Source organism: Xenopus tropicalis, chromosome 5 (assembly GCF_000004195.4).
Source record: "Xenopus tropicalis strain Nigerian chromosome 5, UCB_Xtro_10.0, whole genome shotgun sequence".
Lineage (NCBI taxonomy): Eukaryota > Metazoa > Chordata > Amphibia > Anura > Pipidae > Xenopus > Xenopus tropicalis.
The window spans coordinates 27,729,602-27,753,759 of NC_030681.2; the positions used below are offsets into that span (position 1 = coordinate 27,729,602).

The window sequence follows — 24,158 nt, forward strand, 5'->3', positions numbered from 1 at the left end:
GTTTTCAGGGCCAGATTTAAGAACAGGGTGCCCTGAGGCCGCCCCCTTTTGCTGCCCCGCATGCATGCGCGCCACTTAACTACATATAGAGCAGTGGGGCAGTGAGCGCTAAAGTTTCTGTGCTTCCTGTGCCCATTGCTCCGTATGGGAGCAAAATTCCAGTGTGGCATGTCGTTCCTAAATTTGTGCTGCCTTAAGTCTGGTCCTTTGTGGTCTCACCACAAATCTGGGCCTGCATGTTTTGATTTGGTCCCTGAAATCCAGCTTTTTACTTTCCGAAAACTGTAGGTTTGCTATACATACTCCTGATAGAGGATGCTATGTATGTAAAGGCTTTTCCTGCTGAAAGTGAGGAAACATGATTTTGCTTGATCATTTGTATTGTTTTTTTCCCAGTTTCTTTGACATTGCATTGAGTATCCCTTGGGCTCAGGCACATTTTTAGCTTTTATAAGGTATATGTGGGTGTCAGAAATGCAATCACTCCTACCAGCACATTGTTATATTTTACTTTACACCATTTCTCCATTATAAATCAATATTGCCCAGGTATCTATGGGTCTGTGTGGGTTCCCCGTGAGTGTTATGGTCCCCCCACAGTACAAAAATATACAGGCATGTTAACTGGTAACTGATGAAATTGGCCCTTGTGTGTGTGAATAGTCAGTGTGTGCCCCCAATAGAAAGAGACGGATGAGATGGATGAACAGTCTGTCTTCAGTTCTGCAGTATATGTCAGTGAGTTTTCCCATTACAATAGTGTGAATGAGTGTGCAAGAAACACAGCTGTTCATCCAAGATTGGTTGCATTATGTTGGACATCGTAAGATGGTATGTTGTTTGCTTTTTGTCTCTCTTTTATTATTATTTCCCTGTGCTAGTTTTATCCTTTACAGCTGAATCCTATACAACCAGTTGTTAATTCTGTATTCTTGTTTTCAGGATGTTTTTTTAGTATAATATAGCTCCACCTGTATTCATCATTTTCATCTTGCTGTTTCCCATTACAGGGCTGCCTTATATTAAGCGATGAGCTGAACCATACTTCTTTGATACTTGGCGCAAGGCTGTCTGGAGCAACAATACGAATTTTCAAACACAACAGTGAGTGCTGTTATGATTCCACTATAACAGGGGTCTGCAACCTTTTGGGTCGGAAGAGCCAAAAATTACATTTTATTAAATTTCAAATTTTTAAAGAGCCACAAAATTTTTTCTTGATCAATGATCAATATATTACTTAAAAACCACTTGTCCACACACGGGCATAGTGGAACCAATCATTACACATGTCTCAATTCAAAGAGACAGCGTAAAAAATAGTTAAATTGGTGGACATGTAGAGGGGAGAGAGGGGGAAGGAGAGAGAACAGCAATCAGGGGAACAAGGACTATTAAAGGAACAGTAACACTAAAAAATAAAAATGTTTTAAAATAATTAAAATATAATGTACTGTTGCCCTGCACTGGTAAAAGTTGCGTGTTTGCTACAGAAAGACTACTATAGTTAATAGAAATAGCTGCTGTGTAGCCATGGGGGCAGCCATTTAAATTGAAAAAAGGAGAAAAGGCACAGGTTACATAAGACGATACCAGATAAACTGTGTAGAATACAATGGGAATCTGCTACTTATCTGTTATCTGCTTAGTAACCTGTGCCTTTTCTCCTTTTTTCAATTTAAATGGCTGCCCCCATGGCTACACAGCAGAGTATTTATATAAACTGCAGTAGTGTTTATGAAGAAAACACACAACTTTTACCAGTGCAGAGAAATAGAATATAATATATTAATTCTTTTTATACACTTTCATTTTTTGGTGTTACTGTTCCTTTAATGACCATACATCAATAATCCAACTATCACCTTTATTCGGTCATTCATGGGAATCAAATTCCTTAGTGTGGATGCCCTGTGTATTATTTATGATAAATACACTGACTTAAGCTCTCAAATTATCCTGTGTTCTCTGCCAGATAATATTGCAAACCAGGCAAAATCAATTAATCATTTTAGCAAGGTAAATCGAGGGTTACGTGTAGCGATCTGGTCACAGCGTCCTCAGCGGCACTCTTAACATCAAGTATATACCATACATCAAGTGTGTCAATATTACTATAGAGGCGCTTACTCACAAATCAGCGCTCCTAATACCGCGCCGCCACTACCAACTGTGCATGGCCCGTACCAACGCCCACCCCCTCACTTGCATTCCATGTGCAGAGCCTGAGCGCTCCCTTAAATTGGCCAGCCAACGGCGTCGGAAGCTACGAATCTTCCGATGGACTGACGACAGTGACGACGCGTGTCACGGGGGAGGGGTGTGGTGAAAAGCGAGTACAAGTGGCTGAGAGATAGAGTCGGTGCCTAATCCTCGTTAATCAATTCAGAACGATTTGTAAATGTTTTTTTTTTTATAAAATAAATAATATTTATGTATGGAACTAAAGAGCCGCAGCTTCACATCCAAAGAGCCGCATGTGGCTCGCGAGCCGCAGGTTGCAGACCCCTGCACTATAACAATAGAACCTTCCCACCGCTATGAGATTTAAACATTGAGTTTATACCTAACTGCTTTACTTTCCTGGTGTGCATATTTTTTTTTTAATGGTATATTGAGCGTTTTTTTTATGCTTGTGGGATCGGGGGTCCTTGTCCGCTGTCTTAACAAAGATAAAAGCAGGTGGGGCAAAGGTTACATTCTCCTGATTTGTACATTATTGTTAATTGTGGGTAAGCTTTGCTGCATGGTGCATGGCCCCATGCTCTGTGTAAAATGGACACAAAAAGAATTCCACTTGCTGTTGATGATTCACTCAAGACATTTATTAAAGTGCATTCATCACATTCCTTCAAAGTTAAAAATTATGAAATCATATTAAGGGCACGTCCTAAGCAAACGGCAGGCCCTTCCGCATCGACTGTACAAATATTTGCGTAATTGGCATTTGGAAGGAGAAGTGAGCTTTGTGCTTGGGTGGAATTGATCCGTAATGCTTTGCTGTACATAGTTACAAGACACTGGGTAAAGGATTCTTGCCTTTAATTGGCCTTCAAATTCATCTTAAATATGGGTACATTAACAATATCTTAACTCCCCTCCCACCACAGGAATGTTTTTATTTTTTGCATGATTTTTTTTTTAGTATAAACAGAATAGTAGCATTGTACTGCATACAGCCAGTAACTGAGCTGGCAGACGTGACCCTAAGCCAAGGCACAACTTGGAATTACCTATTACTAAAACAAACTCTTTTAAGAATTCCCCTTGCCTGCAATCTTGGGTAAGATAATATATTTTGTACATATATACTCATAGCGGATATCAGGCTACTATCTATGCGAGGCCCGCTATAATACTGGATTCCCCTGAAGTCAGCTGTGGTGAAGAGGCAGCTAATATGTGCACAGTGGTGGCACCCAGTGGTGCCTGGGGCAGTGTTATAATCCCTTACCTGTACACTACGTTGCTCTCTTATACACATATGTATATTGTGAGACTCCAGCTAGCTAAGCAAGACTCCTTGCTAAACTGGACAAAGGCACAAAAGAGTCTAGCAGATTACTCTCTGTACATATTTAGAATGTTGTAGGAGTAGCTGGTAGGGGCCAGAGAGGAAGCAGAGGAAAGGGATGTGGGTGTATATTGCAGCATACTATAGCTGTATAGTACTTGTAGTGCTTGTACTTCTGGAAATACCCAGCAACCATATGACATATTACCCAATATAATTTGTTGTTATTTTAATTTAAAGGAGAAGTAAACCCTAAAAAAAAATGTAGGTAGAAATTCCAGATTTTATATCCTGGACTTACTGCACAAGCCTAAAGTTGTAGAATCTCTATAACAATAATAATTTGTTACTTTAAAGTTGAGCAAATGAGGTCACCATCCGAGTATACATGATCAGTGTGGTCTGGGCAGCTGTTGAGAAGCTAAGCTTTGGGGCCATCATAAATTATCAAGCAGAAAAAGAAGAGAAGGCTAAATCACTGTGGGGTGCCAAACATTAGGCACCTCCCCAGTGATTGTTATCGCTTACCTGATACCGTGAATTTTATATTCTATATATACAGTCAGTGTATTGTGGGTCCCTAAGCTCAGTAACTGACAGCAGCACAGAGCATGTGCAGGGAATCAGCAGAAAAAAGATCTATTATCTTAATATCTTAATAACCCCCTGTTTGTATAAATGTATTCTACTGTACAGCGCTGCGTACATAAGGAGCGCTTTAAAAATAAAGATATACATTCATACAAAAAAGGCAGAGAGCTACTGGGGGTATCTTTGGGGGCACAGATCTTCTCTGCTATAGGGTTATGGTTGCCTTGGGCTGGTACAGAATCTCAAAACATAATGTGCAGCATTTTATTTGTTAAGCTTCATTTCTTCTTTAATAGCTGGAAATACCCTGCAACCACATGACCTATTACCCCAGATATTTTGTCAATTTAATTTAATGGCAATCATTAAGAACTCCTTAAGTTCCAGCTTGCTCCTTCTTACATTAAAATATTTAACCATGTAAATGTTAAACAAAATACATGAGCAGAATGGGTCAAAACTGACCCTTGCAGTGCAGTGTGAGTGCAGTGGCCCAGTCGAAGGTCACCATGCACCACAATTGACAATTCCTGTCACACTGACAATTTCATGGTGCCCTGCTCTCCTTTAGCAGAGGTACATCTGAGATTTCAGAGTGGGGCAATGTACAACCAAGCAATGGCAGTAGGCTGGGGAAAGCAGTCTCACATATGGCTTCTCTATGCACTGTATCATTTTGAGCTCCTCCAGCAATAGATTGGAATGCTCCCTCTAGAGAGCACAATGTGCCTCCTTGCCCTGGGAGGGGAAATCCTTTAAAGGAACAGTAACACTAAAAAATAAAAATGTTTTAAAATAATTAAAATATAATGTACTGTTGCCCTGCACTGGTAAAAGTTGTGTGTTTGCTTCAGAAAGACTACTGTACTTAATAGAAATAGCTGTTGTGTAGCAATGGGGGCATCCATTTAAATTGAAAAAAGGAGAAAAGGCACAGGTTACATAAGAAGATAACAGACAAACTGTGTAGAATACAATGGGAGTCTATGCTACTTATCTGCTATCTGCTTAGTAACCTGTGCCTTTTCTCCTTTTTTCAATTTAAATGGCTGCCCCCATGGCTACACAACAGCTATTTCTATTAACTACAGTAGTCTTTCTGAAGCAAACACACAACTTTTACCAGTGCAGGGCAATAGTACATTATATTTTAATTATTTTTATACACTTTAATTTTTTGGTGTTACTGTTCCTTTAATGTTCATCAGTTTTGTACATTTTTAATAAATAGTTCTGCAAGTCTTTCCTTTTAAATAAGGCTGGCTGCTTTCTCAGAATATGTTGTTAATTCAGCATATTAACCCCACTGAAAAAAAATTATTAGATCATGTTGTCAAAGGAAAAACCACGTGAGGTGGGACATTGTGGTCAAGATCTTTTATCTCTTCTTCCTCCCTATCCCTTTCTTTATATGGAACAGATTATTGGGGAATACCTTTCTTTATTCTAACCTTTCTATAGATATTTTAGCTGATTACTCCCTGATGGTTCCAGTCTCTTTTAATAAAAACAAACTTGGTTTATGTAAGAAATGTGTGACGGAATGTAGCGCTCATCCCCTTGTTGCCCTTTAAACTCTGTGCGATATTTAACTTTTGGGCCCCTGGTGAGAATTTCCCAAAACTCTTGCTGTGCCCCTTTAAGATGTGGTATAATTTACTAGTTCTGCAAATATTTCCTTTTCCCTCCTCCTTTATTTTCTCATTTCGATCAAAGAATTCACTTTGAAACTTAACTTCTGTTTTCTGAGATAATATTTTCAAGGGGGGTGGGCGATTCTTAAAAATGTCTTTCATTGTCAGTATTCTAAGAGGGTGTTTTAATTTCCACGTGTGACCTTTTTTTGTTTGTTTTTCGAGCTGGTTCAGCTAATATTTACCCCGTGTGGCAGTAAAGCACAAATTACTAGCACTGTAAATGACCCTGACATAAGTATTTACATGCGTTTCAAATGACCCCCACCAACTATGAGCATTTTATGTGACCCATCCTGACCTGCAGTTATTTTAGTAGCTGTGTATGTGTAATGTCATTGTTTGGGGGGGATCTCTCACATGGGTTTTAAGGCTTTTGCTGTTTTGCTTGGCTGCTAAAATAACCACCACAACATAATGTAGAGAGCTACCATAAGCCGCCTCTCACCTTTTATTGAATGGAGAATATGTTGAAGTTTTGGTTTTGTGTTTTATTCTCCTTTTTAAAGCACTGGTTTCTATTCCCTTTATCCGCCTGGTTTGTTGCATCTCCTCTGTTCTGCGTTTTCATTTTGTGAATTTTGCAACTGTGACTTTCTTTCTAATTAACTTTTCTTTTGTACCCTTGTATAACCCTTTATTACTTTTAGATTTTAAATTATCTTCTCTTTTTCATCTCTTCTTTTCTGTCACCCTCATGCGCTGCTTTCTATTCTGCCCATTTTTTATATGCCCTTTGTCCCTTGATATTGCTTTGTATCTTTTTTCAGTCAAAAGTGATTTAGTAGTGATAAGCGAAACTGGCAAATTCACAGAAAAAATTGGGAAGTGGTGGAAAAATCAGGAAATAGCAACGTTTTGCTAGAGTGCATTGGGGTCAATGGGAAGGCAAAATTACATTGCAGTTAAGGTGTTTTTAGCTCTGCAGTAGCATATACATTTCCCAACCCTGTCAAAAAGCTCCTTTCCACTATACTATTTATTTTCTTCATAGATAAAAAGGCTTCAGTTTGCCAATTTCTTTCAAACACAGCATCCGAACAGCTCTATAGGTAGACAGATAAAAGATCCCTGTTTCTTTGTTTATTTAATGTAAAGGGCTGTGTAATTTGTAGGCGCTCTATAAATAAATTATGATAAATGATGAAAGATAAATAGATGATAGATAGATGATAGACAGATCGATAGATAGATAGATGGATAGAGGGAGGGCTGGGGAGGGCTCTGATCCCATTGGTTGCTGTGGAAGGCAAGAAGAACAGCACAGGGGTAATTTACAATGCCCTACAGTGTTCAAAGTGCAAAACAAGCCCTCAGTCAGGCATTTTTTTGCACTTTGCACACTGAATGGAGCATATGATGGATGGCCAAAAAAGGAGCTCATAGACCTGAAGTATGTCCTGACTGCATTAGTTGGCACTGAATCTAAGAGCGACAGACCAGGGTAGGCCCATAAGTTTTTGATCAGACTCTCGGCGCAGAAACGAGCAACCCCTGGGAGCTGATTGTAAAGCTTTTATGAATGGGCACATATATCAAAGCATTTGTCAAATTTGCCAATTAGTAACTCTAACAAAATCCTGCTCTAAACTGCTCTAGTAATACATAAAACTTGTCCATATTCTTCCTCTGATTCACCCACAAATACATAATAAAAACAAAGGCGATCGGGCATAGTATAACCGGAAGAGTTTTGTGTCGTCCTTCTCAGTCCTAAACCGAAAGTCATCACATGGCAGATTTAAAATCAGTGCTTTAAAGCAATGTAACGGGGGTCATTTCAACAGAAATTGCCTTATGCAAAGTGAAAAAACATATGATTTAACCCGTAAGATGCAAATATTTATTGAACGATTCTGCAATTTAGCGCTAGACTAAACTTACAGTGAAAACTAAGAGCAGAGTAACTCTCCTGGAATGACATTGCTGCAAAGGCTCCAGGCGACACTGAAACCAGCCCTTTTAGAATACTTATCACGCTCTTACAGATAAACTGCAGTATCTTGGAGCACATTACACTTATGCTCACTAAGACCTGAAGGAGTGAAGGGTCAGATTAATGGCCTGGAATTCAGAAATTATAGTAGCATGTGATGGGTGCTGCCAAATGTTTGCATAGGCCATGCCCACTTTTAAAGACCACACACAGTTTTAAAGACCTCACCCACTACAGGTTTTTAACACTCTTTGCTCGCCCACAGCATGAAAGGCCAGTGGAACCACCATGCAATTGCACAGTATATTCCTCTGCAGTGGCACAGAGAAACCCCTAGCATCAAGTGGCACAGCATACACCCAGTATTAAGTGTCACTGTGGCATATATTTCCCATCAAGTGGCACAGCATACACCCAGTATTAAGTGTCACTGTGGCATATATTCCCCATCAAGTGGCACAGCATACACCCAGTATTAAGTGTCACTGTGGCATATATTTCCCATCAAGTGGCACAGCATACCCCCAGTATTAAGTGTCACTGTGGCATATATTTCCCATCAAGTGGCACAGCATACCCCCAGTATTATGTGTCACTGTGGCATACATTCCCCATCAAGTGGCACAGCATACACCCAGTATTAAGTGTCACTGTGGCATATATTTCCCATCAAGTGGCACAGCATACCCCCAGTATTAAGTGTCACTGTGGCATATATTTCCCATCAAGTGGCACAGCATACGCCCGGTATTAAGTGTCACTGTGGCATATATTCCCCATCAAGTGGCACAGCATACCCCCAGTATTATGTGTCACTGTGGCATATATTTTACATCAAGTGGTATAGCATTCCCCCCAGCATCAAGTAATATACCATAACCCATAGTCACGCAGTGAGTAGCATTTTGCAATGCTGGGATTTTGACTTGGAATCTAGCTTGGGCACTATTTGCAAGGAGTTTGTATGTTCCCCCTGTGTCTGTGTGGGTTTATTCTGGCTACTCTGGATTCCTCTCACCAGGGCTGCTCCTGCCATAAATCAAGGTGAGAACATTGTCCCAGGAGGCAGGGAATGGCTAGTTACCAGGGTTGACAAAAATCTGCTTCTGGTAACTTTAAGTTTTCATTTTTTTTTTAAATGTAAATTCAGCTCTGCTAGTGCAGCGAGTGCTATTGTGGGAGAGACGGGCGGCATTGGGGCTGCTGCCTCAGGTGGCAGTAGCCATGGAAATGCCGCTGCCTCCCACACTACAAGCAGGTTCATTGGCTCCTGATTAAATGACCCTAGTAAGGGTGAATGTGAGAGGGACCTTAGACTGTAAGCTTGTAAGCAACCCAACCCCTCCCCACTGCATTCGCACCAATTGCATACACTGTCTGGATATCAGATGGGACAAAACTAGGGGATGGCAGGCAAAAGAGGTGCCCCTCACTGTTGCACCTCAGGCATGTGCCTTTTACGCCTGCCCATAGTTCCAGCCCTGACCATATTAGGATGTTTTTATATATGTTCAAATACTCATATAAAATGAAGGATTATTATTATACATGTAGGCAATCTGTTGTCTGGAAATTCAATATTCAGAAAGCTCAGTGCTACGGGACCGTCATCTCCCATGGAGTCATAGGAGTTGGCTGTCCCGTAGCACTGAGCTTTCTGAATATTGAATCCATTATACAAAATACTTGTAATTTTTGTAAAATGGTTTCTTTTTTTTCTGTAAAAAAAAAACCCAATACCTTGTTATTCATAACTATATTGGTAACTAAGCTATAAAAATCCAAAATGGTGCTACAGGTATGGGATCTGTTATGCTCAGGACCCGGGGTATTCTGGATAAGGGATCTTTCCGTAATTTGGATCTCCGTAACTTAAGTCTGCTAAAAATCATTTAAAAATTGAACAAACCCAATAGGCTTGTTTTGCCTCCAATAAGAATTAATTATATCTTAGTTGGATCAAATACAGGTACTGTTTTATTATTACAGAGAAAAGGGAATCATTTAACCATTAAATAAACCCAATAGGGCTGTTCTGCCCCAATAAGGGTTAATTATATCTTAGTTGGGATCAAGTACAGGTACTGTTTTATTATTACAGAGAAAAGGGAATCATTTAACCATGAAATAAACCCAATAGGACTGTTCTGCCCCAATAAGGGTTAATTATATCTTAGTTGGGATCAAGTACAGGTACTGTTTTATTATTACAGAGAAAAGGGAATCATTTAACCATGAAATAAACCCAATAGGACTGTTCTGCCCCAATAAGGGTTAATTATATCTTAGTTGGGATCAAGTACAGGTACTGTTTTATTATTACAGAGAAAAGGGAATCATTTAACCATGAAATAAACCCAATAGGACTGTTCTGCCCCAATAAGGGTTAATTATATCTTAGTTGGGATCAAGTACAGGTACTGTTTTATTATTACAGAGAAAAAGGAAATGATTTTTAAAAATTAGAATTATTTGCTTATAATGGAGTCTATGGGAGATGGTCTTTCCGTAATTTGGAACTTTCTGGATAATGGGTTTTCGGATAAGGGATCCCATACCTGTACAACAAAACTATTGGGTTTAATTAAAGGATACATTTTTTTTAGCAGACAAGGTATGATTATCCAAATTATGAAAAGATCCACAAAACCACAGGTCCCAAGTTTTCCAGGTAATAGATCCTATACCGGTACCTCTTAAACAGAGTGCCTTTAACATACATATAATTAGTGTATCCTATTTAAACACATTTGATGACCTATATTTTTTAAAAATTTTAAAAAACTTTGTAAGCCTAGCACATTTTCCTTTACAAACCCCAGAAGATCATTTCACTACTTGTTTTGTAAGAGCTGCTGGGTGCCCAGTGCTTCTCCCATCCCTGCGTTAATAAATCACTAAGCATGCTCAAGGGAAAAAGCGCAATCACACGTGTCTGGTCATTCATTAAAATGTGGTGTGGCCCTGATGCTTTAAAAAGCTCAGAAAGAAAGACTGCTTTACATGGGTGGGGAGGCCAGTCAGTCATTCTGTTACAGATCAGCTGGAATCAGGAGACAATGTAGTCAGTAAATGTATTCCCCGACTGCTTCATATATCAGTGAGCCCGGGCAGCAGTGCTGTAATGTGTGGCACTTATATATCTGCCCAGTGCCCTGTGATGCAGCCTCTCCTCCAGTCCGTACGGTACCATTGCGCAACGTCGCTGGGATGATGACCTGCACACTGGAACCGGCTCTGTTATCAGTGACTGATGTCACAATCAGCAGCCTTGACCTTTTTCTTAAGCTGACTTTTTTTTATCAAGCAAACATGCAGGGAGCAGTGCAGCGCAGAGGTATCCTTGGGCTATCACATTGTGAAGGTTGATTAGTAGCCCTGCAATTAAAATCCTCTAGTGGTGGCCACTAAGCTCCTATCAATGCTTTCCTACCAGAAACAATCACCAGTAGGAAACAATATATGTTGCTTCGACTTTCCAAATTCACCCAAAGTTTTCTTGTGAGGCAACTTCAGGAGACTTTGGAAAGCTAAAGCAACACATATTCTTTACTACTGGAGATTTCCATTCTTGCCGGTAGGAAAGCATTTAAGGAGACTAGTCGCTACTGCTACAGAAGATTAAGCATGGAGGGACTAAGCTCCTTGTTTGTCATTGGCCTATAGGAAATCATAATATACTGATAATGATCTAGAATAGTGTTTTTCTTAGCACTGTGGCCTGGATTTGTGGTGAGGCCACAAAGGCCCAGGCCTAGGGTGGCACAAATTTAGGGGTGGCATGCCGCCCCGCCACAACAAAATTTTTAAATTTGACTCCCATATGGACCTCTCCCGACTGCTCCGTATGGAAGTTTAAATGTTTGCGCACTACTCTTTTATTGGGATTCGGAAATTCCTTTGTTTTAAGGAAGTGTTAGACTAGCCTTATTATTATTAACTTGTATTTATAAAGTCTTGTATGTATGTATAACTTTATTTATAAAGCGCCACAAGGGTACGCAGCGCTGTACAATCTTACAAAATACGAAATTGCACACAGGGAGGACAAGTGATATAATAAATAAATACAATAAATATATATAAATGCACAGGGAAAAAGTGCCATGTGGAAAGTCTTACAATGTTTTCAGGCCTGCGCTGGATAGGCGTGTTGGACTATACCAGATACCGCTTGTCTTTTACACTCACTAGCAGGAGTGACAGAGAAAGTGCTGAGCAGCAGGGAATATCTGAGCAATGCCTTATTATTATTGCTACAATAAAACTGCTAACACTTTCTGAGCGCTAGCACCATCTAGAGGTCTGTCTTAATATGTAGTATCGTAGCATAAACATACAGAACTCTAACAAATAACAGGGATAATAAAGTAAAAAGGGAGCAGGATAACCTTAAATAAATAAAAGGGATGTTTATTGCCCCCAGTCTGTTCAAGGGGTTCCTACATTTTTTTGTATGACATTATCAACTCCAATCTTTTTCCACTTGTCTGCATCTAATTAGGGATTTATTAGATAAGACAGTATTTAAAAATAAATAAACATGGTTTTGGCATATTTTCCCCCATCGCTTTGTATGAAAGATAATAACATAGGAAAGCTGGTATTTTTTTTCCAAAAAAGTGGCAAAATCTTGCACCTGGTGCGGATTTATTCATTTTTGAGTTTGAACTCAAAAAGATTTTGTCACCTTTTTGGAAAAAAATACCAGCCTTCCTATATTTTTTATAGAACATAGGACAATATCGTGGAGGACAGTCATAGATATATACAGTACAGTTACTCAGCATTTTATTTACAAAGTAATGCTTTTACTCATCAGGGGTCAATAATCAGTTGTGTATAAAGATTCTGCTTAGAAGTGTCTTATCCAAAGTATGGGACCTCCAAGTGGAACCTAGGCAGGAACACATCTACCCCTAAGTCTGTACATTTGAGTCTATACTTTACAGGTGGTGCACCCAGGACTGCTAATCCTTCTATTCTTCTTGTTGGAGCTTCAGGATGCTCACTAGCTACTCTTATCCTTACTTTTACTCCTGGAGCAAGCTATAAAACTCTCTCCTCACCTACTGAGCCCACCTCTGCCCAGGTACTGAGTACCATCCACCTCCTCCAACAGGTCAGATCCAAAGAGACCAAGTGCATATTGGCTTCACCTTTCACAGAATAGAACAGTGACATCTACTGACCAGTTCTAAACTGCCAGGAAAATACTTTAACCCAGATAGGAAAACATCTCCCCCTCCTAACTGTAAATTAGGACAACACTTAGGGGCATATATGTAAGCTAACATGATGCCCATAGCAACCAATCAGATGCTTGCTTTTGTTTTCTAACTTGTAGGTGACCGTTCCAATCTAATTGCTAATTGGTTTCTATGTTGGCTTACAGACTATAATATATGCCCTGTACTTTTTAAAACCCTAGGTGACAGCCTAATTAAAGGGCAATTAAACCTTCAGACGTCATGCAAAGCTGCCTTCTACTCCATTGTTTCAAGACACAGAATTTGCAGTGCAGAAAGGGACAGAAAAATGCTGCTTTCATCTCATCTTATCGCATTGTAAAAGGCCCTTATTAAATTTGATAAAAGTTTTGTCAGCATATTCTGACCTGGACGCAGTGTCATGAGGTTATAGTTTGCTTTACTCTGTGCAGAGATACTGAAATGCCTATTAGATCCAATTACTGGGATTCTGCATAATTGCCTTATAAGCTGCTTGCTATATTACAGGCCTGGCTTTTATGTTCTGATTATAATGCTTTGTCCCATTTTATGAGACAGGTTCCTCTCTTTTTCTTCTGCCCAAATATCTAATAAGGGATTGTTTTATTCTGTTGTGCTTCATGCATCCTGATCAAAGAGCTGCTCGTGTGTAATTGCATACAGATGACGATGGGAGCGGGCCCAAATCATCCCCAAGTAAAAAAGACTTCACAAGTCAGTGTTATGTCTCTGTCTAACCAGATGTTAAACAAATCAAGTTAATGCCCTGAAATGAGCATGTTATTTACATTCATCATATCACAGATTACAAGTTTGTTTCTTCCTGGTGGCTTAAAATGGCTTTTCTAAGATATATTTGATGGCTCGTGCAAATTGAAGGCGGCGCAAGTACTCTCAATTGACAGCGGGTGGCATTGAATGAAAATGTATATTGGCCCTGTTACAAGTTTTTATACTGTATAAGTAAAAATGAAGAATAAGTGAAAATAGAGAATACGAGTGAAATTATAAGCGAAATTGGAGAATATGTACACTGGCTATACCTTTCCATAGCCCAAGCAAATGTGATATAAAATATTGCATTAAGTCCTGTGTTATTCTGACTTATGCACATATACAAATAGGTAAATGGGAGCTTTAATATTATACAAAGGAAAGCATGGATTGATTTCTCAGGCTTTGTCTACAAAGCGGCTTTATAAATATAGTATATATGGCTTTAGGCATTCATTATAAATAGGGTCTGTTAAAGGGATTTTACATATAATGGAGGACTGCTGTACATGAGAACTTTGCTTCTGGGCTTCTCAAGTGAACTTTATTAAAAGAGCCCATTCTTTAATGGAAATATTGAGAGATGAATGTATAAATATTTACCTACTGCTTTGTTTACTCTTGCTTCTATAACATTGTTATTGGCTCAGCTTGCAGTTTTTAGATTTTTGGCCACCCTATATACTTCACTGTCTTATTGATCACTACCTTGCTTAGCCTCCCATAGCGCTGCTGGGTTGTGATTGCAATTTTGCATTCATTTTTGTTATCTAGATTTCAAGATATGAGCAAAGTTTGCACCGCTTATCTAAGATTGAAAAAACAGCACCTCCTGCTGGCCAGTTCTGCCAACTGGTTTGAAACAATTAACTTTTCTTTAGTAGACTTTGGGCGAAACCGGTCTGTAGTTGGGAATTTGATCAGCTATTATCTTGGCTTCTGCTTTAAAAACCCAGTGGGCGAGCTTTAGCCTATAGGATAAACCAATGTAAATGGGATTTTTTAGCTCTTTGGAATTAGTTCCCAGAATTCCTTGTGTTTATCTGCTCTTTTTCCAAAATGTTATCCCAACTGTCAGGCTTGTTGGTAGAACTGACCAGCAGGTGGCACTGTTGTTTTAATTTCATAATATTAGCAGTGTAAAACGTGAAAATAAATTGAAATCTAAAGAAAATTTGATTCAACTTAAAAAGTGCTTGGAAAAGTAGTCTGAGTTATTTTACATTAAATGTTACAGTTCCAACATGCTTAGAATTATATATTCCTTCGTTATGTAAAAAATCACTGCTGAGGCAACAAATATGGCAGCTTCTAGTGTCTAAATGCAAATACAAAGTCTGTGCACATAGCTAGCAAGATGGAACCTCACCAGGGTTGGACTGGACCAGCGGGACACTGGGAAAAAAAACTGATCCCGACCCGATCCCTGCCTGTGCTCTCCCACTGTCCACATCCCCCCCCCCCCCCCCCGGGGCCACCATTGGGAAACACTATGATGGATAAGAACTTGTCTGTCCTATTCTAAATAAACATCCCTCTTGTGTTCCCCAGGCACTAGTTAAGTTACATCTTAACTTTTACTCATGGTAACCCTTAACCATTACATATGCGAAAGTTCTATTTAACTGGCAATTGGAAACATACAGTAAAACAACTATAAACTCTGTTTTGGTTTCGAGATTTCCGGGCAATTCAGTAATATGGCCAACTGAGCCTCATTCATGTGGAGAGAAAGCATCTTTGTTTAAAGCTGAAATGAATATTTCTTTTTCCCCTAATGCTTTTGATTCCCGGCATCTGCACGTTAAGGTAACGAGTCTAACGAGAGGTATAAAGCCCACAATCCAAATAAAATGAGATGGTTGCAGTAATCAATGCTGGAGACAGGGAGGGCAAGCCTTTAGGTTTTTGAAGTGGTGAATGTGAGAAACAGACATAGCTCAGCTATGAGACAGTGAAAGGGAAGGCAAGATGGAATGACTGTATTTTTATATTGGCCACAGAGAGAGAGAAGTAGAAAATGACTCCAAGGCTATTCATTATAATTAAGAACAGTGATTCTGAGCTGCATTCTCAGCAACCATTGCTTCAGCTCCTTTGACATTGGAGAATCTCTGAAATGTGCCCTCTGGGTGGCCACCAAGTCCTAAAGTTGAGAAACCCTGGTCTTGAGGGAACAATTAAGTGAAATAGAGGATAAAGTATTTGATTAAGCTGGCCATACACGTGGCGATCTCACGATGTTTCGTACGACATCGTCAGATCCGCCACACACCATTCAGGGCTGAATCGGCAGGTAAGGAGGTAGAAACAATAGGATTTCTACCTCCTTCTGCCGATTCAGCTCTGAAGGGAGAATTTTGGTCAGGCGCCTTCTATGGCGCCCGATCAAAATTTTCTAACTTGGCCGATCGGCGAGCCGACCGATTTCAGCAGCTTCCTGCGATATCGGTCGGCTCGCTGACATGCCATACACGCACCGATTATCGTACGAAACGAGGTTTCGTACGATAATATCGGTGCGTGTATGGCCACCTTTAGACAAGGGATCTTGCAGAGGAGCTAGAATGTCTGTTAGGGACTAGACTGGGGGGCATGTATTCATGCTCAATTAACGTGGCCTTACACAGAGCAATATGTGCAGGCCTTTCAGCCAAATTGCATGAGTCTGTGTAGGATTCCCAAACAGGCTTACGTCATCTTGTAACTGCAGTCAGTCTGTCCAGGGTAAAAAGCCCATTTGCCAATGCCACGTTATATGGCAAGGCAGCAGCTCACTCTGACATATATCTGTTATGATCCTGCGGCTGAGCATAGGGATTGGTTCAATTCTACTATTCACATGTATGGCCCAATTACATGCAGTAGGGAATGAGCAATCACAGGGGCTATATCACATAGACTGCTTGTAATTACAAGAATATTCAGATGTCAGCTGGGAAAAAGCTTTGGTTCTTTTTTCTATTTTTTGTGTGTGTGTATGCGTGTATGTATTTACCATCATTTAATGTGCTTTGTTCAGAAAATCAATTTATGTCCTTTTCCTTCTGAATTTTCAGATATGCAGAATCTGGAAAAGCAATTACGAGACGCAGTGGTAAATGGGCAGCCACGGACACACAGGGCATGGAAAAAAATCCTCATCCTTGTTGAAGGCATTTACAGGTAAATCCAAGCATTTTTTTGTATTCTGCTTCCTATATTTTATTGGCCAGAGTAAGTTGTTTCTATTAATTTAATCTGTGGATGTAAGAAATGATTGTAAGCTCTTTACCTCTTGTTTTGTATGTTTTCTTGTATGTTTTATGTATACATCTATTTATTGTACATTGCTGTGGAATATGTTGGCTTTTTATACATACGTGTTAATAATAATAATAGTAATATTAATAGGGAAACCCCCAGTTCACTGAATAGAACATTCAGGCAAGGTTGTGACACTTCCTTCAATAGCGCTGAGCCTGTGGCTTTGTGACGTTGTTCCATTAGAGGAAGAATACAGCAGATCAAAGGGCTGATTTGAAATAACACCAACTGCTTTTTTCTTGAACCTTAAAGGTGGCCATTAATGATGAGTGAATCTGTCATCTTTTTTCTCACTTCTACCGTGTAATTTTTTCTACGTGGCAATTTTTTACGAGCGGGACTTTTTTTTTATGCATGACTTTTTTCTCACTGCAAATACATTAAAGTCAATAGGCGTTTTTTTAACGCAAATTTTTGCTGCAGTTTTACGGAAAGAGTCGCTGGTGTCGTAATGCAGAAATTTGTTGCAAAACAAAAAAATTCACTCATCACTAGTGACCATACACTCACCAATATTATCGTACAAAACAATATTCAGGCAATTGATATCTGCAAAAGCCTTGGATGACCGTTGCCTCGCCAGTCAGACAGGATGGAAATTTTTTTATCCATGCCTGAACCGTTAATATTAATTTGTCAGATAGGGGTAACATTCTTATGTTTCTACCTGCATATTTGATGACTCAGCTCTTAACGTTAGTAGAGAAAACAAATGATTAATGGTCAGTGGAAAGATGCCAAAAGGGGCTGATTTTCTGCCTGCAGATAAATGCAGTCTGGGCATCAGCCCCTATGTTGGCATCAGCCTTTAGCTGTGCACCTTGAGCCATTGCGTTGGCCCTAGCATGGACACAAAGAACGGATTTTGCCTCTGAAACATGCAAGTATCCATTATAAAAGCCGAAATCTGCTTAGTGTGGCTGCACCTGGGCCAATGCAATGGCTCCGTGTCCAGACATGGGGAAAAACTGATGCCAGCGAGGCAGGCCGACAATCAGCCCCTTCTAGCATTAGCCTAAACTGTCAAAAGCTTTTGTCGTAATTGTATTTTGCTCATGCAGAATCAATAAAGTTGCCTTGACATAACAAAATTCTTAAGAGTGAGATTATATCACTGTTTGGAGTCCAGGACAGGTCACTCTTTTTATTTTTGTTACTCCTTGTTTTAATGCATGCTGGTTATCGGCCTTGGTTATGGAGTGTTATCTGCTGCAGACACAAAGCACAGAGCGGCTTTTATCTAAACACCTGCCATTTATTGCTGGAACAGCCTTACCCCTGACCTGCTGATGCCGAGCAGTCCGGACATCTCCTCTTTCTTTCTAATCTGATTAAACACTAAATAAACAGAAATTGGCACAACAGAGAGGAACTTAAAGTTTTCAAGTTCTTTGATCAAAAAGAGTGAGGGGACCACCAACATGTTAATGTCAATTCCCTGTCTGGTGTGTGGGACACAGAAACCAGCGCAGCTGCACCGAACTTCCTAAAGCAGCAGCAGCGCTGGCGTCTGACGCTATCGACATTCCTGGGTTGCTTTTATTTTATATATATATTATATATATAAGAAATTGATTCACAGTAATATGAAGGGTAGTTCACCTTAAGTTTAAGTATTTTATAGAAAGCCCTTTTCTCAGCTTTTTTATTAGTATTTATTTCACTTATAGTTTTGTTCACCGTTGTATTAACTTTTAGTAAGAAAATTTGCAGTTGGTTTATTTTCATTATTTTTAGTTATTTAGCTTCTTGTTCAACATCTCTTCAGTTTGTAATTTTTTTTAGCAGCTATCTGGTTGCTAGGGTCTTGTTTACCTTAGCAACGAGGCAGAAGTTTGAATGAAAGACAGGAATTTAAATAGGAGTGGGACTGAATAGAATGATAAGGACTAAAATGTAAGAAAACTAAAATTGTAAGCTCACAGAGCAATAGATTTTTAGCTGTCGGGGTTAGAGGAAGGCAAATAATTTAAAAACTTATAAAAACTAAGTAATGAAGACCAGTTGCAAAGTTGCTAGGAATAAGACATTCTATGACATATTAATTATATTCATTATATTTATTTGTATTTATTACTCCACTTCAGGCTCTCTTATCCCACTCTATATTAGTCTGCCTTTATAACCACTGCCTGGATACTAGGATAAATTGAACCCTAGCAACCAAATAGCTCCTGAAATTCCAAACTAGAGAGCTGCTGAACAAAACTATAACTAATTCAAAAATTGCAAAAACCCCAAAATACAGACAAATTGCAAATTTTTCTGTCTGCATCATAATAAAGGCGTATTTATTATAGTGTGTAAGCCAACGTCCATGCCCATAGCAACCAATCAGATCTTTGCTTTTGTTTTCTAACTTGTAGGTGACCATTCAAATCTAATAGCTGCTTGGTTGCAATGGGCAACATCGCCGGTGATGTTGGCTTACACACTATAATAAATATGCCCCTAAGAGTTAATTTAAAGGAGAACTGCCCCTTTAAGTTGTGTGTGTTTTAAGGCCAAAATATCTGGTAAAAGAGTGTTATTTAGATGTTGTAGTGCCAAACCATTGGACACAGAATGGGACAAGTGATCTCCAGTCATGGAAGCCTATGTACAAAAAGGTATCCTGATTCCTGTTTTAGTTGAGGGTCTTTCTGAAATTGCTACTCACTCTGTAGTAACGCAAGTAAAGAACCAGGGGCCAAGATAGCTATATACACATGGGCATCTTGAGGGCCATTTGGGCTACGGGCTTTCTCTTCTTATGTATGGGGTATGCAACATGTCTTAATGGGGAATATACAAGTTCTCAAACAATTATGAAAGACAGTGTACACTTGGGCATCTATTTGGATTATGGCAACTATTTCTGAGTGTACCCTTGTTAATCTAATGGGGAAACCTACAGCAGCCACAGTGTAGGTGGGGGGTCAGCAGCTGACAGACTTGAATAGTACAACCAATACTAGTAGCAGAATGGGGCAACTTCCGTAAGGAGCTATTTGGATAAGCATTCCAAAGGTGGAGGTTAGGCTTTTGTGCATATATAACTGCCACACAGGGTGTTTACTGGCAACATGCAGAGTGGCAAGCCAATGCTAAAATTAAAGAATACAACACTGGTTTTATTATTATGAGGTTTGAATTTCAGAGGCTTACATTAATGGTAAAAATTGCTTAAACACTTCTTTCAGTGCAGGGGCACATATGGCGCTTTGCCACCCATGAGAAATCATACTCCCTGCAGGCAGCAAAGCACCTGAAAATATTCCTTCTGTGCCCCGTACAAAGTCCAAACACATTAGTCCAAAACACATGAACCATGTAACTGCACAAAAATATCCACTTTTGCATTTTCACGAGATTATTGGCAAGATATCTATTGGGGAAACAGTTGGGGAAAGTTGGAAGGGGCCAAATCAGCAGCTCAAATCTGCCCATTTATATTGATCTTTACCCTTTAAAATGCTATTATGCAAAGTGTTTTTAAGGAAACATCTGATTTAACCATATACATATATTATAAAGGGGCAGTATGTCCCCTTTTGCAACATTAGTCCAATGAACATGACTTGCAGTGAACATTTTTAAGTTTTTGGCTATTGTTTTACCTTGAAAATATTAAGAGTTTTTCTTTCTTTTTTTTTTTGCACTGAACAGGGCAAAATGTGTAATTGAGATTTACATTGCATTCTACGTCCTGATTGCTAAAAACGCAATCAAAAAAATCTGCAGCCCACTGAGAGGCTTTGTATAATGAGCTGCTTTTTGTCCCACAGGCTAACAGGCTGCAGCTGGGGGAAAGGAGGGGGTTTGTTTATACAGAGGGATTATCGCATGAGTCGGGAAATAGATTATGACTTGGGCAATGTGACATGAATGTTTAGCACAAACCTTACTTAGTGGACAAGTGTTACAAAAGGGGTTATACTGCCCTGTTCACTGTGGTTACAGTAGAGTAGTTTGTCCCCTTTTATAACACAAGCTTTATGAATAGGGTTTGTGCTAAATGCTTCTGTATAATGAGCTGCTTGCCCCTTATCTCAAAGTCTGACTAATGCTGCAGCTTTTGGAAGGGAGGGGTTTATTTATACAGAGCTATTGTCCATTTAGGCACATGATCCTGTTTACAGGGATTGTAAATGGCAGGTACCACATTGGAAAACAAATGTTGTGCCTCATAATAGTAAATATTGGAAAATTTGGATTTTTTAAATTAATTGTCAGAACACAAGTCCTATTTATGGTGCTCATGTTGAGCAAAAGAAAAGTGTATATATTCTAATAAAGAACAGAGTTACTGTACATGGTGAATTTGAAAGGGTATCACAGATGAACGCCGATATGCAGACAGGGAAAAATAATAACTGATATCCTCAAACTTTTTTTATGGTGTAATGGGAATGCTTAGAGGGTAACCACTGTTTTCATTTTTAACAGCCAACCACTTGATGGGAGTATAGTTGGTGAATTTATGTATTTGTGGCACAGATAAATACATTCAATATAATGGATTATTCTGAGCAGGTCAAGGGATCCCTACTGCAACACTGTCCATTATAATGATATTTTTTAAGCTAAAAAAGTACGGAAATTCAATAAAAAGAAAAATACTAACTAACCATGACGGGAGCTGGTTAGAGGCTGTCATTAACAGGAAACACTACAATGTTACCAATTTGTTACTAATCAGTATATATCATTCAAAAATAATTCTCAAAAAGCAAGACTTTTGGGGGGGATTAGTTGACCAACCCTGCTCTTGCACAGTTTGTTTTCTTTTTCTGTGAGCAGTCAGGGAGCATATAATGTGAATGATGATGGGCTGCGCTTTGATCTGTCAGTGCAGTAAGAACTTGGTTTGTTCTGTCTTGTCTGGTTCTTTTTAAAACCTTTTTAGTTCTAATTCATTCCACATTGAAGCCATTTTTCTCAGATGATAAATACTTTTGATGATAAATATTTCAAGTGCCTTATCGAGAAAGTTTTACAGGCTCGCTGTCTTTTTTTTCCCCTCTACTTTAGTATGGAAGGTTCCATTGCCCGGCTTCCAGAGATCGTAGCTTTAAAAAAGAAATACAAGGCGTACTTGTACTTGGATGAAGCACACAGTATTGGGGCCGTGGGAGCAACAGGTCGAGGAGTGGTCGAATATTTTGGGATGGACCCAACAGATATTGATGTGTTGATGGGCACATTCACCAAAAGCTTTGGAGCAGCTGGAGGATATATTGCTGGTAGAAAGGTAACAATTTTTATTATTATTTCCCTATATTGGTACTGAAAAGGGAAACTTTAGGGGTAATTTACCATGACTGCATATGTAAGTGCTAGAGCACTAAGGGCGTATTCAAGTGCCTCACGGGCAATAAGTACAGTGGGAGTTCCTCTCCCTTGTATGTATGTATGTATGTATAACTTTATTTATAAAGTGCCACAAGGGAACGCAGCGCTGTACAATCTTACAATATACAGAATTACACACAGGGAGTACAAGTGTTATAATAAATACAATAAATATATATAAATGCACAGGGAATAAGTGCCATGTGGTATGAGACACAGTAGGAAGGTGGTCCCTGCCCTGTAGAGCTTACAATCTAAGTGGTTGGGTAACATACAGGCACAAATTGGAAGTTAAGAGTGCACCAGGTATGGTCATAGGCCCTTAAGCGCAGGACTAGGCAAAATAATGTTTTAGTGCTCCATAAGTTAGCATCTGAGTTTTATCTTAAAGAGAGAGGGTGAGTGTTCCCTACAGAGGGATTCAGGGAAAGAGTTCCAGAGGTAAGGAGCAGCGAGATAGAAAGGTTTAAGATGAGAGAGCGCAGTGGGTGTGGATGGTGTAAAAAGGCGGAGGCTTTGAGAGGAGCGGAGGAGACGACCAGGAACGTGCAGAGAGACCAGTGAAGAAATGTAGTGAGGAGCACAACCCATTTTTCATGAATACAGCCCTGCAGAACGCATGTATTTATAGAGGGAGGGAGTGCAAGGACCTGCGGCCAAAGGTGTTGATGATAGGATAGAGTGCAAAGTGCAAAATACATGGCAGTATACCCTTCCAGTAGGAAATTACTTCTTATAATTGATATAAACATGCGCAGAAGCTTTCATTCTTTCATTCACATTTTATATAGTTTCTGAGATTGTAAATGGTTTAGTGGTGTGCTCCCTCAACCTAACTTTTATTCTTACTTCAAAAAACCAAGCCTCATATTGCTAAAGACTATCTAAGGATATTCATTCTTTAGTTATATGGGTGATTTTCCGACTGTGTGTGGGAGTATGGGATACTGCCATAGCCAGTTAGAGCAGGTGAAATCTGTCAGTGCAGTTTGAAAAGTAAAAAGATTCCTCCAAACTTGTGATATTAAATTTAAAAACACAGTTTAAATAAATAATGCCATAAATTGCTCTTGGAAACATGATGGCAATCTTGTCTCAGGTAATTAACTTATAAGATTTCACAGTCAAACCTTGTGTCAATAGAGTAACCACTATTGAGGTTAATAATAAACTGACAACCCACCCAATTTTTTTTACATCATCATAACTGCCCAGATAAAGCCCTTAAAAATAAATATACGCTCAAGCCATATAATTGTCTCCCCACAGTAACAAAAATAGCTATGTAGACAAGGGACATGCTTTATATGTTTCAGCGTCTTCGTTTATATGGGGCTGGGAAAATTAAAAGGTTCAAAGAGACTGTGTGCTGAATTTACAATATGATGCAAAATATAATTTACTGTTAAAGCAGGGTAATAACCAATATATTAAAAACAATGATGGCGTTGGCAGAATTCATTTGTATTGCGCTTAAGGCAGCAATAGGTCTGTCAGTGACCCACAGCAGGATTGTGTATCGTTTGCACCAGGAAAAGATGTTAGGTTGAGGAACGCTTTAAGAAAAAATACGGACTATTGGTGAAACAGATGTATTTAACATCAACTACAGTTGATGTTTTATAATAGCAACTGCTTAATGTTCCACATGAATGCGTTTGATCTAGCTTTGGCATTGGTGCTTCTGTTTTACTGCTGTATTTCTAATTACTTCTCTCTAACAGAAAGTTTCCCATTATTTCATGGCAGAGTCATGTGTGTGCAATGATAAGGCATTT

At 39.3% G+C, this 24,158-nt stretch overlaps 1 protein-coding gene across 1 annotated transcript in view; it reads left to right on the plus strand.

Moving 5' to 3' along the window:
- sptlc3 (serine palmitoyltransferase, long chain base subunit 3) overlaps positions 1 to 24,158 on the plus strand; it is a 74,622-nt gene that overhangs the window by 27,062 nt on the left and 23,402 nt on the right. The window contains exons 6-8 of the mRNA XM_002931739.5: positions 1,011 to 1,104; positions 16,800 to 16,905; positions 22,060 to 22,279. Coding sequence (XP_002931785.2) covers positions 1,011 to 1,104; positions 16,800 to 16,905; positions 22,060 to 22,279 — 420 coding nt within the window. The remainder of the gene's footprint in view (positions 1 to 1,010; positions 1,105 to 16,799; positions 16,906 to 22,059; positions 22,280 to 24,158) is intronic.